Source organism: Dermacentor variabilis, chromosome 8, assembly GCF_050947875.1.
Source record: "Dermacentor variabilis isolate Ectoservices chromosome 8, ASM5094787v1, whole genome shotgun sequence".
NCBI classification, from domain to species: domain Eukaryota; kingdom Metazoa; phylum Arthropoda; class Arachnida; order Ixodida; family Ixodidae; genus Dermacentor; species Dermacentor variabilis.
The window spans coordinates 113,396,491-113,410,247 of NC_134575.1; the positions used below are offsets into that span (position 1 = coordinate 113,396,491).

At 48.9% G+C, this 13,757-nt stretch overlaps 1 protein-coding gene and 1 pseudogene across 1 annotated transcript in view; both read left to right on the forward strand.

Annotated features, from left to right (window-relative positions):
- The window catches only part of LOC142591237 (uncharacterized), a 153,125-nt gene that overhangs the window by 67,882 nt on the left and 71,486 nt on the right, over positions 1-13,757 (forward strand). Inside the window, exon 5 of the mRNA XM_075703584.1 lies at positions 2,023-2,169. Coding sequence (XP_075559699.1) covers positions 2,023-2,169 — 147 coding nt within the window. The remainder of the gene's footprint in view (positions 1-2,022; positions 2,170-13,757) is intronic.
- On the forward strand, positions 504-682 carry LOC142591793 (U2 spliceosomal RNA; annotated as a pseudogene).

Sequence of the window (13,757 nt, forward strand, 5' to 3'; positions counted from 1 at the left end):
ATTACCAAGCGTCAAACGCCATAGGCACAAAAATGAAAGGTGTCTCCAGGATGTTGAGCCTTGGAAGATACCCATCTATTGTTGCATAACGTGGCTCGACACCATTTAATGACTAATCCAGGCACGTAAAACAGACACGCGCCTCACCGCGCTACGAGGACTTACACTGCTTCACCAAAGCCAAGGCGATCGTGCGTTGGTCGACGTTCCGCAGTGCGGTATTGTTTGTGAGGTCACTCGAAAACCACAAGCGGTCACACACGCACTGGCAAAACAAAATTGGTTCCCGATAGACTCCCAGTGAAACCTGGCTTTTGCTCCGGTGAAAAGTTGCAAGACTGCGGGGATCGGTGCTAGATGAACGGTTCCCATTTTTTTTCCATGTTGTGGTCCTGGTGAGCAGCACGCATGCGGGACCACCAGTACGGGAGATCGAAAGAAATGAAAAGAAGATACGCAAGCGCTTCGAATGCAGAAAAAGAGAAGGTGGTGCGAACGTACACATAGCCAGCAGGAGTCAAAGTGTAGTTTCTGTTATTATCAGCTTAAATCTGAAATGGGTTGTATTTGCAACTAAGATATTGAACTTATGTTTGCAAGCTGGCGGAGTGCATAAATGCTGCTTCACCTCCGCCGCGGGTCGGCCCGGTATTGCACTATCTTCGGTATCGGCCGACGTATGGCGAGAAGTTCTTGACTTCCACGGCTCGATAGACACACGCAATATTTCAAGAACCTAACCATATACAGTTTCGCTGTAATAGATATATATATATATATATATATATATATATATATATATATATATATATATATATATATATATATATAGAAGTTATTGGATATCCGTGCATTTATTTAAAACGATGCGAAGCTTTGTTTCTACATTTCCTGCCTCGTAATCTCGCCCCTGGTTTGCTATGGTTTCGAGAAATGCAATTGTTTTTTTTTTTCAGCTCTTGCTACATAGCAAATGATTTGTTCTAAGTGGGGAAGACGAATAATAAATGTTCCGTGTACGTGCAAATTAACGCAAAAGTCATGCAGCGCTGCTCTCACTATAGCCCATAGCTATAAGGAAGCTATATCCTATAGAGTTTCTTTCTTTACATTAAAATGAAACATTTGAGTTTCATATGAGTAGAACGGTGCGCCTGAGAAAATAAACGTGTGGATTAAACCAGGCACTGCACTTTAAAACCGATACTTGCAGCCGCCGATCTCGCACTGTAGCCGATGACGCACAACATTGTGCAGCACGAAGCGTTTATTCAACTGCTTGTCCCTGTTCGGAAGCAGTGACGAAAACACTACATTTCTCACTTGTTGATGCCAAATATTGATTTGCAAGCTGTCTTTATTAGCACCGCTCTAGCTTGCACATAGTCATTCTAAAGGTTGCCGGCGAAAAGCGTGACTATGGCTTCTAGTAGAAAACTGACATTGAAGTGACAGCTTCCGCTACGTGAACGTAAGTTCAGCTATGATTTCAAGCAGCGCTCGTCCAACTTGGTGAGTCAAACGCAAAATAATAAGCATGTTTTCCATCTGCATTCTGTCTTTAAATTGTGAGTTACAGAACTTTTGTATGACTGCCTTACTTCTTGTATTTTGTTTTACACGCATTTGGAGACCATACAAAGGTACCCACTTGAGCGAAATACCTGAGGGTCAGAATAACGGCACTGAGAAGCAAGAAGATTTCATATGTATATTTATTCATGAAAAATGTATTTCAGAGTAGGAATCAATTAACGTTTTCAATCAAGTATTTCGCTAGGCAAGTAGCTGTAAAATTTCTTAGTAGACAATCTTTCTTTAAGGATTCATGGCATATCCAGGTAACTGACAGTGACACCACTTATATTTCGCAAGTGTAAATACGATAGTTTGGGCACATCAATAACTGAGATCTATGACTGTTCATAAGCTATAAAATTAGCTTGGGTGATGATTTTTTGAGAATTCACGAGCTGTTCTTCCTCTCGCATAAATCTTGACAATAGGATTCTCTTTTCGCAGCTTCTGGGCGGAAGTGACCCACTATTTCTAGTATTCTCAGCAAATACCTGGTACGAAGGTCATTATATCTGCTGGACTTCTAAAAAAACCGGCCATAAGAACGATGGATTTGTGCATAATATAACCTACTATAATGACACCGATCGGGTAAGCGCTCAAGTCGCCTATAAAATCAGTTTATTCAAGGTTGTTTCGGGTAATTAAAACTGACACACCGAATCGTGTATAAAGAACAAACAAATGAATATAAGCATTGCTGACACACATTCCAATTATTGTAGTACATATTTCTAGCCTAGAATTCGTATACATTTATAAAAGTTTAGAGAAAATGGTTGCCACCAGAAAGAGAATGCTACAGAACGAACGCATCAACCCATTTGATGCCGAAAACTGCCTTAATGTGGTCCAATATTGCCCTCCAATACCGTATTGTAGGATGAAATGCGCTAAAAGTTAGTTTTTTCTTGAAAGAAGTGCAAACTCTCGTCCAACAGTGGAGTAGCACTCAGCCAAACAACGTTTGTTTCGGCACTTCCTTGGGCCTTCTTCTGCATGGTTCGATAGCGTCCCCCCCTCCCCCTGCTCTCGTAAAATTGTTGAGCATCTTAATTGAATTCTGGCCTATTACGTGCAAAACCGCGATTTCATATGAATTACGTCGTAGTGGAGCACTCCTCATTGATTTTGACCACCAGCGAATCTTTAACGTGCCCTAATCAAGACCATGGGCGTTTTTGCATTTCACCGCCTTCGAAGTGCTGCCGCCGTAGGCGGAATTTACACCCTCGATCTCGTGATTAGCAGCGCAACACCACATCCGCCAAGCCAAACGGTGCGTTGTGTACCTTAATAAATGCCTAATTCTGTGAAAATATTGCCGTTATTATAGATGTGTGAGCATCCGTATAGAGGGAGGCCAAAATAGCAAGTTTATGCGCTTGTTACAAATAGTAAGATTACATATCCGCTTGTTTTTCTTTTTTTAATAATTGGCTTCGGTATCCAATCAAATACTGAGTTCAAACAAACAAGCTACGCTACTGTGAATGACAGCACGTTAGCACGATTGCCAAGTTGCTTCAGATGAAAATATTTTTGCCGCAGTAACTCTAAAAACGGGTAAGTTAAGCACAACGCTGCGCTTGCGTGGCTACACGCAATGTTTTAATTATTTGGGAGGCAAGATCCATTAGGTTCTTTTACTTCAGCTAAAAGTGACCGCTGTATTTCGTCCACAGGATCAAACGGAAATTATAGTAACAACCTTTGTTCTTAGTGTTATGACAGCCTGCATCCAGAGAGTTCTCGCACGATCCTAACTAGCATCCCATTTTAGCTTTCCTTGTGTAGCTGTAAGGGAAAAAAACACACATACAAAATCGGGCCATTTATTTGCGGCACAAGCTAAACTTAGCATCGTGGTATATATATGTATAACACATGGACGAGTTAGATGGGTATACTGATTACAGAGGTTGTCTAGTGCTGTATCTGTGCGATGAACAGAACCATATAGTAGCTAAAGGGAGGAATTATTGTCATCGAAGGGTATCGTGGAAATGCGGAAATAGGCAGTAATGTATGCATTAGCCCTGGTCTCCAAAATGGTCTACAAACGACTGGACCAAATGATGATAGATGACAAGGAAATAATAGCCTGGACAGCAACACTAAACATTTACCTTTGAAATTTGGGAGAGATACTAATTCAAAACACGAATAAGCACCATCAGAATTTCTAAGATGGTTCATATGCAAATATCCAAATAACACAGATCGAAAATAACACAGAGGGGGAAATGGAGGTGTTTCCTAGAACAGTCTGGGAATGTAAGGAAATGGTAGACTATGCAGGAGATAGCAGACATGGCAAAAAATTGTTGGATTGGAAATTTGAAACAACGGAAGTGGAGAAACAAGAAAATAAAGCAAGCTATAGGAGACCGTAAGCAGCCATCTCGGGATCTTTGAGAAGCCAAATAGCTGTGATCACACGAACAAGAGGTGCTGCTTAGACAAATGCCGAGAAACGAAATTGGGGAAAGAAAACAAAAGAAAAAGAGAAAATTAAATGCGCAATAGAACCTTGGCTGCATAACATTCGCAAGAGAGACCAAGGTGCCCCAAAAGGACTCTGTAACTATGTTACCGCACTCGCAACTCCTACTGAAAATTCGCAACATGATGTAAGGGACAAAGACGGTAGCATCTTCGAAGACGACGATGCACTGCGGTACATCAGAGATGTTGATAGGGATAACCGGAACAAAAGGTAGCGTAGTTCAGGCCCAAATAGATCCTGCAACAATAGAGAATGCTGAAAGTCCCAAATTTAATATGGACAGCTTCTACTAGATAAATCAAAATGAAATCTTAATAAAACCGCCGCAGTGCCGGACAAATTCCCATAGAGCTAATTAAAAACATCTGTCCCAAGAACAAGGCCCTACTAACTGGTTCCATTAAAGAACTGCTGAAAACGAAGAAAATTCCGGTTGGAAGAAGTGGAAGCAAGTTGAACATCATCTACAAAAGCCAATCTGATAAGGATATCACAAGCTCGTACAGGCCAGTTACAGTAACGCCGGTAATATATAGAAGGGCGATTCAAACCGTAAAATTATAAATCTCTATGTGAGGAAAAAGAAACGGTACACTGGGCGAGCTACAGAATGAGTTCAGACAAGGCAGACGCTTAGAGGATAACATGTTTGACTAATTCAGTTCATTGTGATTTCAGTAGCTCAAAATAGACCATCATGGATAGTGTTCCTAGATATTAAGGGAGCCTACGACAACCTAGGCCAGAAATTGTTATGGGATATTCTCAGGAACGAAAGCATAGATGACGATTTCGTGGAGCAGCTGCTGGAGGTATATAGAGGCAATCGAGTACAAATTCCATGGGAAGGCCGAAAATGTAATGGTGGAATTCACGAAGGACAGAAGCAAAGATGTCCTCCGTCTCTAGTGTTGTTCGTGCTTAATGTTAAGCACATAAAAGACGACCGTAAAATAGTGAATTATGGCTTGATCTATCATGCATGCGTGATAGATAAATGGTGCAGCAGGGGGTCCCAGGACTTATGTATGTGGGCAACATAGTACTACTAGCGGATAATGCAAGATATTTACAGAAACTCTCGAATATATGTGGCCACGCGGGTACGAATTGTGGTCTTTACCATACTGAAATAGAAGTATGAACTTTAATGAAGAGTGGAGCAATTACGCGGTGTGAATTGAACAACATTTCATACCCGTAGTCAAGCAATATAGACACCTTGGCGAACTCATAAACAAATGAAACACTTATTCAAGCGCCCACCAAGAGAATATGAAAATGAAGAGGAAGCGCAATGGCTGCAATAATGAAACACAGAGCAGTGTGGGCCAGAATAAATGTGAGATGGCACGTGGAATCTGGAAAGGAAAGGAGTAATGGTGCCCGCGCTCACGTTCGAAAAGGTCATTCTATGATCATAATTGGATACCACGTAGGGGATGGAAGTTAATCAAACAGTGGTAGGATGGTTAGCTTTGGGAGCCCATGGCAAAACCATAAATAAGGCAGTGCAGGGTGACATGGGTCATGCCTCGTTTGAAATCAGAAGTGCAGAGCGAAATTAGTTTTGAATAGTGGCTCAGGAATTCAGGAAGACTCAGGTAGATAGAGAATATATGGCCGGCTAAAAAGTACAAGTATATATAGCTAAAAAGCGTGGATACAGAATCGAGCAAGATGTCAAGAAAGCTGGCAACCAAGTACAGGGTATTGGAAAAGTGTCAGTCGGCAACCAGGAGTCCTCAGGAAGAAAGTGAGAGAAAGAGAGACAGTGAATTGGATGCAAAGAATGGAAACAAAAATTATCCGGGACAGGATAGGGATAACATAATAAAGTGCCGGGAAACGGCGGTTTAACGCGTCGTGACGCTGGCCAAGCGTCGACCCGGGGTTATACCCTACTCTGCACTACCCAAATTGGGCCCGTTTGTAGTGGGTTATGAGGCTTGTACTTTTCGAGCGCACCCCGGGCCTGCTGGACGGCCCATAGAAGTGAGTCCTTGTCTGCAGACTGCAGTGCACCTTGAAGTTCGGGCGGGTAAGTCCTGGAGGTAGCTGCCATCGGGAACCTGGCAAAGTCCCACATGATGTGCCATTGGTCCGCCGGACCCGCTGCACAAACACCGCACAGCCCACTAAGATAGAGCTCTGGGTGAAGCACGTGCAGCATTGTGGGGGCGAGGAGTTACGCGGTCTGTATTTGCGTTAGGATTACGGCCTCCTCCCGACTGAGTGCCAGGTGGGGAGATGGCATTGTCCGTCGAGCTAAGCGGTAACACTTGGTCACTTGGGCATAACTAGTCAATCTGCCCATGGTTGAGAACCCCCACACGGAACGGTCACTCTCGGGGGCGCGGAAGTTAAGCGCTCGCGCCGCCGAATGGGCCGTCTCGTTGTCGTTCAGTGAGGATGCACACTCGCCGGCGTGCGCCGGGAACCCCCACACGGAACCCCCGGAACCGCATTTCCCGCAGCACGCCGGCGAGTGTGCATCCTCACCGAACGACAAAGAGACAGCCCATTCCGCGGCGCGAGCGCATACCTTCCGCGCCCCCGACAGTGACCGTTCCGTCTGGGTATTCTGAATACGGACGGTGCTGCCGCGGTCTTGAAGGTGGAGCTTGCCGATGATGGCGGCCGCCGGCGCGCATCTTCGCCCCTTGGAAAAGTTGCGCACGGCATTCCTCGAGTCACGGAGCACGGTGAGACACTCAGCCTCGGTGATCGCCAGAGCGATGGCAACCTCCTCAGCGTCTGTGGTGTTCGTGGACCACACGCTCGCTGTCGTTGTCTTGGTCCCGGTAGCCGCCGCAACGACCACTGCCGCGAAGCCTTCCCGCTTGTATTCCGCTGCGTGCACATACCGGGCGTGCGGGTCTAGGGCGTGTTGTTCGGTGAGAGCCTTGGCCCGCGCCTGCCGCCGTTCTTAGTTGTACTGTGGGTGCATGTTCTTCGGGATGGGGTATCGTAAATGTGGGCCCGCGCCACATCTGTGACCTCGCATGGTTGTCGGCTGGGATCTTGGGGGTTGTAACCTAGGGACGTTAGTATACTGCGGCCCGTCTTTGTGGTAAAGAGGCGCTCCAATTGCGCGGTGAGCTGCGTCTCGGCTATTTCTTCTAAGGCGTTATGGACGCCGAGCTGCAGGAGCCGAGCCATACTCGTGGTCTCTGTTAAACCCAGCGCCGTCTTGTAAGCCCGTCTGCTCAGCGTGTTGATTTTGGTCCTGTCAGTGACGTGCAAGTTGAGGTATGCCGCAACGCAGGCGATGTGACTGATGACGAACGACTGGACAAGGCGCACGAGACTGTCTTCACGCACGCCCGCCCGTCGTGTAAACACTCGGTGTATGAGCCGGATGGCATCCATTGCCTTGGTGGAAAGCTTGTTGATGGTCTCGTCGTTGCGGCCGCTCTTGTTGAGCAGCAAGCCCAGGACCCTGATCTTGGGAACTTCGGGGATGCGTTGCCCCGATGCAGTCACAATCTTGATGCGGTCACACTCCCGAAGGGGCGTGTACTTCCGTCCTGGTCGAAGGGGTGTGAGGATGCACAACTCGGATTTGGCCTGTGCCGTCAAGGTGCTGCTCGATGGCGGTAACCAACGCTTGCAGCTGTTGCTCGATGATGGCTTTGGTGCCGCCGGCCGCCCGCAGCGTAATGACCTCGGGGTAGATCGTATGCCGGACGTCGGTCCCCGCTACTGCCCTTGCTACCCCGATCATGACGAGGTTAAAGAGCAACGGTGAGAAGTCTGAACCCTGCGGAGTACCCGTACTGCCAAGCTTGTGTTCGGGGAGCTTTAGGTCTCCGGCGGGCAGTTCCACCGTGCGGTTGGTCAAGAAGTCTGCAATATAATTGCAGCTGGTTACCCCCATGTTGAGTCTTGATACTTGTGTTAATATGGCTGAGTGTTTGACTTTGTCCAATGCACTTTGTAAATCGAGACCCACAATTACTTTGCTGTCTTGTGTCTTGCTGTCGATGATTTCTTGTTTGAGTTGCAACATGCCATGTTGTGTGCTGAGTCTGCGCCGAAAGCCGATCATCGTATCAGGATAGAGGCCTTCCTTCTCTAGGTATTCCTGCCACCGGTTGGCGACCACGTGCTCCAGCACCTTGCCCATGCAGGACGTCAGTGAGATGGGACGCAGGTTCCCGATGTCAAGTGGTTTGCCCAGTTCCAGAATCAGGATCGTTCTTGCCGTTTACCACTGTCGGGGGAGCTTGCCCGAATGCCAGCAATTATTGAAGTAATGGGTCAGGGCCTCTATCGAAGCAGGTTGCGTAGCATCTTGTTGGTAGCGAGATCGGGGCCGGCTGCTGAGCGGTTGTTGAGCTCGTGAAGAGCTACCCGTACCTCTGATATGGTAATGTCTCGATCGAGCCACGCGTTGGGCAGCCGCCCGCACGGCGGGTGGGTTTCCATTGGGATGTCTGTCAGATACTTGGCTTCTAGGCTCCTGATAACAGCGTCTTTTCCTTGTTATTGTGTGATGGTGTGCATGAGGCGGACCAGGCGGTCGCGCTAGTATGACTTGGTGTTTGTTTCGTCTAGGAGGTGCCGAAATAGATTCCATGTACAACTTCGATGCAGTTCCCTGTCAGCTCGGTTGCAGATTTTGTTCCACTGCTGACGGCACAGGTGCATGCAATGGTGTTCAATGGCCCTGTTTAAGTCAGCCACCTTTTTCCTCAATTAGCGATTCAACCGGTGCTGCTTCCAAGGTGCCTGTATCGAACGTTTGACCTCGATCAGATGGGCCAGGCGGCTGTCCATGATGATGAAGTCCTTATCTGTTTCTATAGTCTTTGTGGCTGAGCGCACTGCATCGTGCAGCTCCGCCGTCCAGGTTCCAGTCCGTCCCAGTCCGTCCACTTGTGTATAATGGTATTGCTCCGTAATATGTTGGGTATCGTAATTTCGAGGATGTAGTCTTCACTGCCCAGGTCGACGCCCGTGCTGCGCCATGATACTTTGCCCGTGTGGTCATTTGTGATGAATGTAAGATCTGGTGTGGTGTCTCGTGCTACGGAGATGCTGATGCGGGTAGGATGCGCGGGGTCCGTGATTAGGACACAGTTTTGGTCCAAGGTATCCTGTAATAAGTCCCGTCCCTTCGCCGTGTCCTTCACGTAACCCAATGCTCGATGGGCGGCGTTGAAGTTCCCTCCGATCAGCAAAGTGTTGTTTCTAGATTGGGTGCTGGCTGTGGGTTGTAGGGTCTTGAATTTCTGTGTTTGATGCTTGGGGTTACTGTAGATGTTGGCGATGAACAGGCTGCCTTTCCGTTGTTTGTTTGCGATTATTTCGGTGAAGGCGTATTCCACCCTGCTGCAGCCTTGTTTGAGTTGGTGCTCGATGAACGTGAGCCCTTTGCGGACGAACGTGCAGACGCTTGCTAACGTGCCCCTCCGCTTGGCTAACGTGAGCGCGATATCCAGGGAGGGTGGGGGTCACCGTCGCCATTTCTTACAGCAGGATATTGTCGGGTTTATTGTTTACTGTGGTAATATGTTGTTGCAGCACTGCGTTCTTATTGTTGTAACTGTGGCAGTTCCACTGCCAGACCGTAAGGCCCGGTGGCGATCCTATTGCGGATCGGGGTTGGGACATAGTTGTGGCGAGGGTGGGGCTTGCGTCTGTTCTTGGAGGTACGGGTGGTTGGCGAATTCCGCTGAAAATATGGGGCTGCGCACTATGAGCTTGTGGGTGTGTTCAGTGAATTCGAAACACTCTTCTATGGTGCCGAAGGACGTGGTGATCAGTTCCTCCAGCCGCGCCAGTCGTTGGTCGGTCACGGCAGCCGTGCTGGCATAGGTGTTGGCGAGCGCTTCAATTTTGGCTTCGAGCTGTGTTTCCAATTGGGTCAGGTCCTTGTAATGTCGCGATGAAGTACGTGTTCGTTTCTTGGTTGTTGGGTCAGTGGTCTTCTCCTTCTGGTGCGCGTCTTGGATTTTGTCCTTTAAATCTGTGCCTTGGTGCGATAGCGTGTCGGTGTTCTGCTCGGAGACAATGGTGGGTGTAGGTCCGGTGCGTGCTCGTTTCTTGGGGGTTGGATCAGTGGTCTTCTCGTCCTGGGGTTCGTCTTGGGTTGTGTCCATTGATTGTATGCCTTTGTGTGATGGCGTGTCGGTGGCGGTTGTAGGTGTCTCGAGTGACTGAGCTGGGTCTGTCCTTGGATGGGCGTGCTGTGCTTGAAGTTCTTTCTTGACCTCGGCTAGCTCTTCGACAATCCGGCGCATGGTTTCTACCAGCGTCGCATTGGTTGCGCGAAGTTGTTCGAGTTCCTTGTAGTAGGGGCTGGTAATCCCCGCCTACCAGCTGCTCGGAGTGCTTCGGCCACTAGTGGCGCTTTTGGAGCTGACACTGCTGCCTTTCACTTCGCCCTTATCTATGTCGGCCCAGCTGACTTTGTCACGGGAGCACGATTGCATTGCGCCGCAGCTGTTACTGCCCGACGAGTCACAGCCGCGGGATGCGCTGCGCGAGGCATGACGGGAAGCGTAACGTGATGCGTGGCGTGAGGCATGGCGCTAGGCTCTGCGGGATCGGGTACGGGAAGCGCTGCGCGAGCAGGAGCGTCCTAGGCGTGGACAGGAGCTTGATTAGAGTGCTTGTTTTCGCTGTTCTCCGGCGCTACGGCGTTCCCATCGCCGTCGCCGCACGACGTATGGCACCTTGTATTTGGCTCTGCAGAGGCGGTGCCCAGTGGGGTGTTCTTCACCACAGAGCTTGCACTTGGGGACACACTTGTGGCCCTCTCTAGGATAGAAACACCGCATGAAAGGCAAACACGTACGTCCGGTGTGGGGCACACGTCGCGCCTGTGGCCGACCTTGACTCATACTTTGCAAACTTCTATTTGCTTCCTGTAGAGACTGCATGGATAGACCGTGGATCCATAACGCACATACTTGGGAACCTTGATACCGTTGAACACTAAGATTATTGTCGTCGTGTTCCCGATACGCTTGTAACTTTGTAACGATCCGCTGCATTATTTCGGCTTCGCTGTCCTCGAGCGCTATGGCCCTGATAATCCGGGAGATTTGCAAGAATAAGAAGAAAGAAATTAGAAGGCAATGTCTGTACGACAACACGAAGGGAAATACCTTGCTATTTGAGGCTGGAGCTGGTTGCCTAAGGACAAAAACATACTGGACCAAATATAAGCCATTAGATGAGGGATAGGTAGGCTGCAGCAAAGTTCAGGAGACCTCTCAGCACATCCTAATTGCATGCGGATGTATTCACCCAATGAGACCCGTAGGTAACGTACACTTTCCAGAGCAAATGTATTTAAAGTGGATGGAAGCATCAACCGGTCAGTAGTCGAATTGATGAGACGTCTAGAGTATTGGTGGAAAAAAGAAGGGAAGAGATTCACAAAACCGGGTCTATTACAAGCATAAGTAAGGGTACAACGTAGATAGAGAAATATTGAGGAAGAGAAAATAGGTTAAAGAATTGTATCCGATAAAAGAAAAATGAAACGCATGTATAACACACCTGAGCTACTCAAGTCGGGTAGGGCACTATTTGTCACTGCCCAGTTTCTGAGGGGATACAATAAATTGTCCTCATTATGAGATGAGGCATGTAGATGCTGCAGCGAAAATACCGATACAGTTCAGCACATCTTTACGGAATGTGAATAAGTTTACCGAGTGAGATCTGGAATTTATGTTTACCTTAGAGAAGCGCGTGGATTTAAAGTGAACGGACACATCAGTCAGTCAGCAGTCGAGATAGGCAAGATATCTTTAGCTAACTGATGAAAAAAAGCGGGAAGAAATACGACCGGATCAATTAAGGCATACGCTGCGTTACAAGGTACAGTGAGAAATTACAAAAGATGCTCCAGAAATGCCAGAATGAAAACCGTGTACAGTACAGATCAATAAATCGAGCAGGCTAGGTACCTATTTGACACGACCTGATATAAATGGGATGCCAATAAATCATCAGCAGCAGCAGCAGCTATAACTTCGGCGTGTTTAACGTTGCCCGCCACAGCGCATCGACCGGCTCTTGCCGCAGCGCGTGAGGTTAAGCGTGCGGTCGATGAGCGCTTTTTCGTTTGGCCCGAAGGCGCTACGTCCCCGCACTTTCCTCAATGCACCGGAAATGTAGGCCAGCGGCTAGTGGTCAGATACGCTAGGTCATGGTGCACTTCTGTCCTAACGGCTCCGCGTGAGATGTCCCCTTCCAGCGCCGGCCGCGTCAACGCACGCTCAACGCCATCGGTCACGCTATCTGCGGCTGTAGTGGTGAAAAACTTTATTGATTAATGAGAGGAGGGAGTTGGGCACAGCCTTAAGGGCCGGCCGCTCACCAACTCTAGGAGGGATTCCTAGTCCGGGAACCCTGTGGCTTCTGCTGCAGCACGCGCTCGGGCCATTAGGGCGCGTTGATCCCGTGAGTCGAGCAGCCGAGCAGGGCAGCCTCCCAGCTTTCTCGGGTAGAGGGGTACGAGAAAGGGTGTGGCCGGGCCACAGGGTTTTAGGGGCCGGCCTACACCATGTCGAAGGGGTCCGCGAAAGGATGGTCACAGTAGGGCAGGCGCCACAGTTGACGGGTTAAAGTGTTTGACTATTGCCGGGCACAATACCGTGTTGGTGTAGAGACGAAGGAGCCAGGGCTTGTCCGTCTTGTTTATACCTGATGCCGGGGGTGGGAATCTGAGCCTGTGCGATTTGTACAAAGCCGTGATTTCCTTAAAAATGTAGCCAGATTGGGTGCTGGAACATCAGGCGATGGAGGGCAACAGGGATCCCGGTAATTTAGTGGCCGGGCTGAGGCGTCGGCAGCCTCGTTCCCACCTAGGCGTGTATGGCCAGGGGTCCAGATGAGGGAACGCGGGTTCGGGCGATGTAGATAGTAACATCGTTTAAGAAATTGGGCTGCGCGTTCAGTGGTGCAATCCCGGATGAAATTTTGGCATGCAGCCCGCGAGTCGGTAATGATGATCCGAGATGTGGTCTCCGCTGCGATTGAGTGCTACGGCGCCTTCCACCGCGTTTGTGATGTCGGGTCCTCGAAAAGTGAGCCCTTGAATAGGTACATTTTGATGAACAACACTGGCCGTGTACCACCCGCCATGATGAGGGCAGGATGCGTCCCTGTAAAAGACCCCCGTGCGTGAGCTATAGCGTTGCTGTAGGGGTTAGCCTGCGCTATAAGCCTGCCATCATAGGTCCCCTTAGTCATGTTTTGGGCCAGAGGCGGAATGATCAGGGCACCACGCGAATCCTCAGGGCTCGTCGTGCACTCTTCTACCGTGTAGGTGTAGCAGATGTGTAACGGGTGTAGGAGGTTTCTCCCAGCCTGTGTCGTACCATGTCGCCGGTACTGGTTGTCGAGATGAGCCTCATGAGAGGCACATACGGGGATTCCCTGTATGTGGTTGTCATGCCCAGGTCACGCAGACCTGGGCATGACAAACAGTGAGCCCTTGAATAGGTACGTTTTGATGAACAACAGTGGCCATGTACCACCTGCCATGATGCGGGCAGGATGCGTCCTTGTAAAAGACCCCCATGCGTGAGCTGTAGCGTTGCTGTAGGGGGTTAACCTGCGTGGGTTCGGGCGATGTATTATGTAGTATAAGCCTACGATCATAGGTCCCCTTAGTCAAGTTTTGGGCCAGAGGCGGAATGATCAG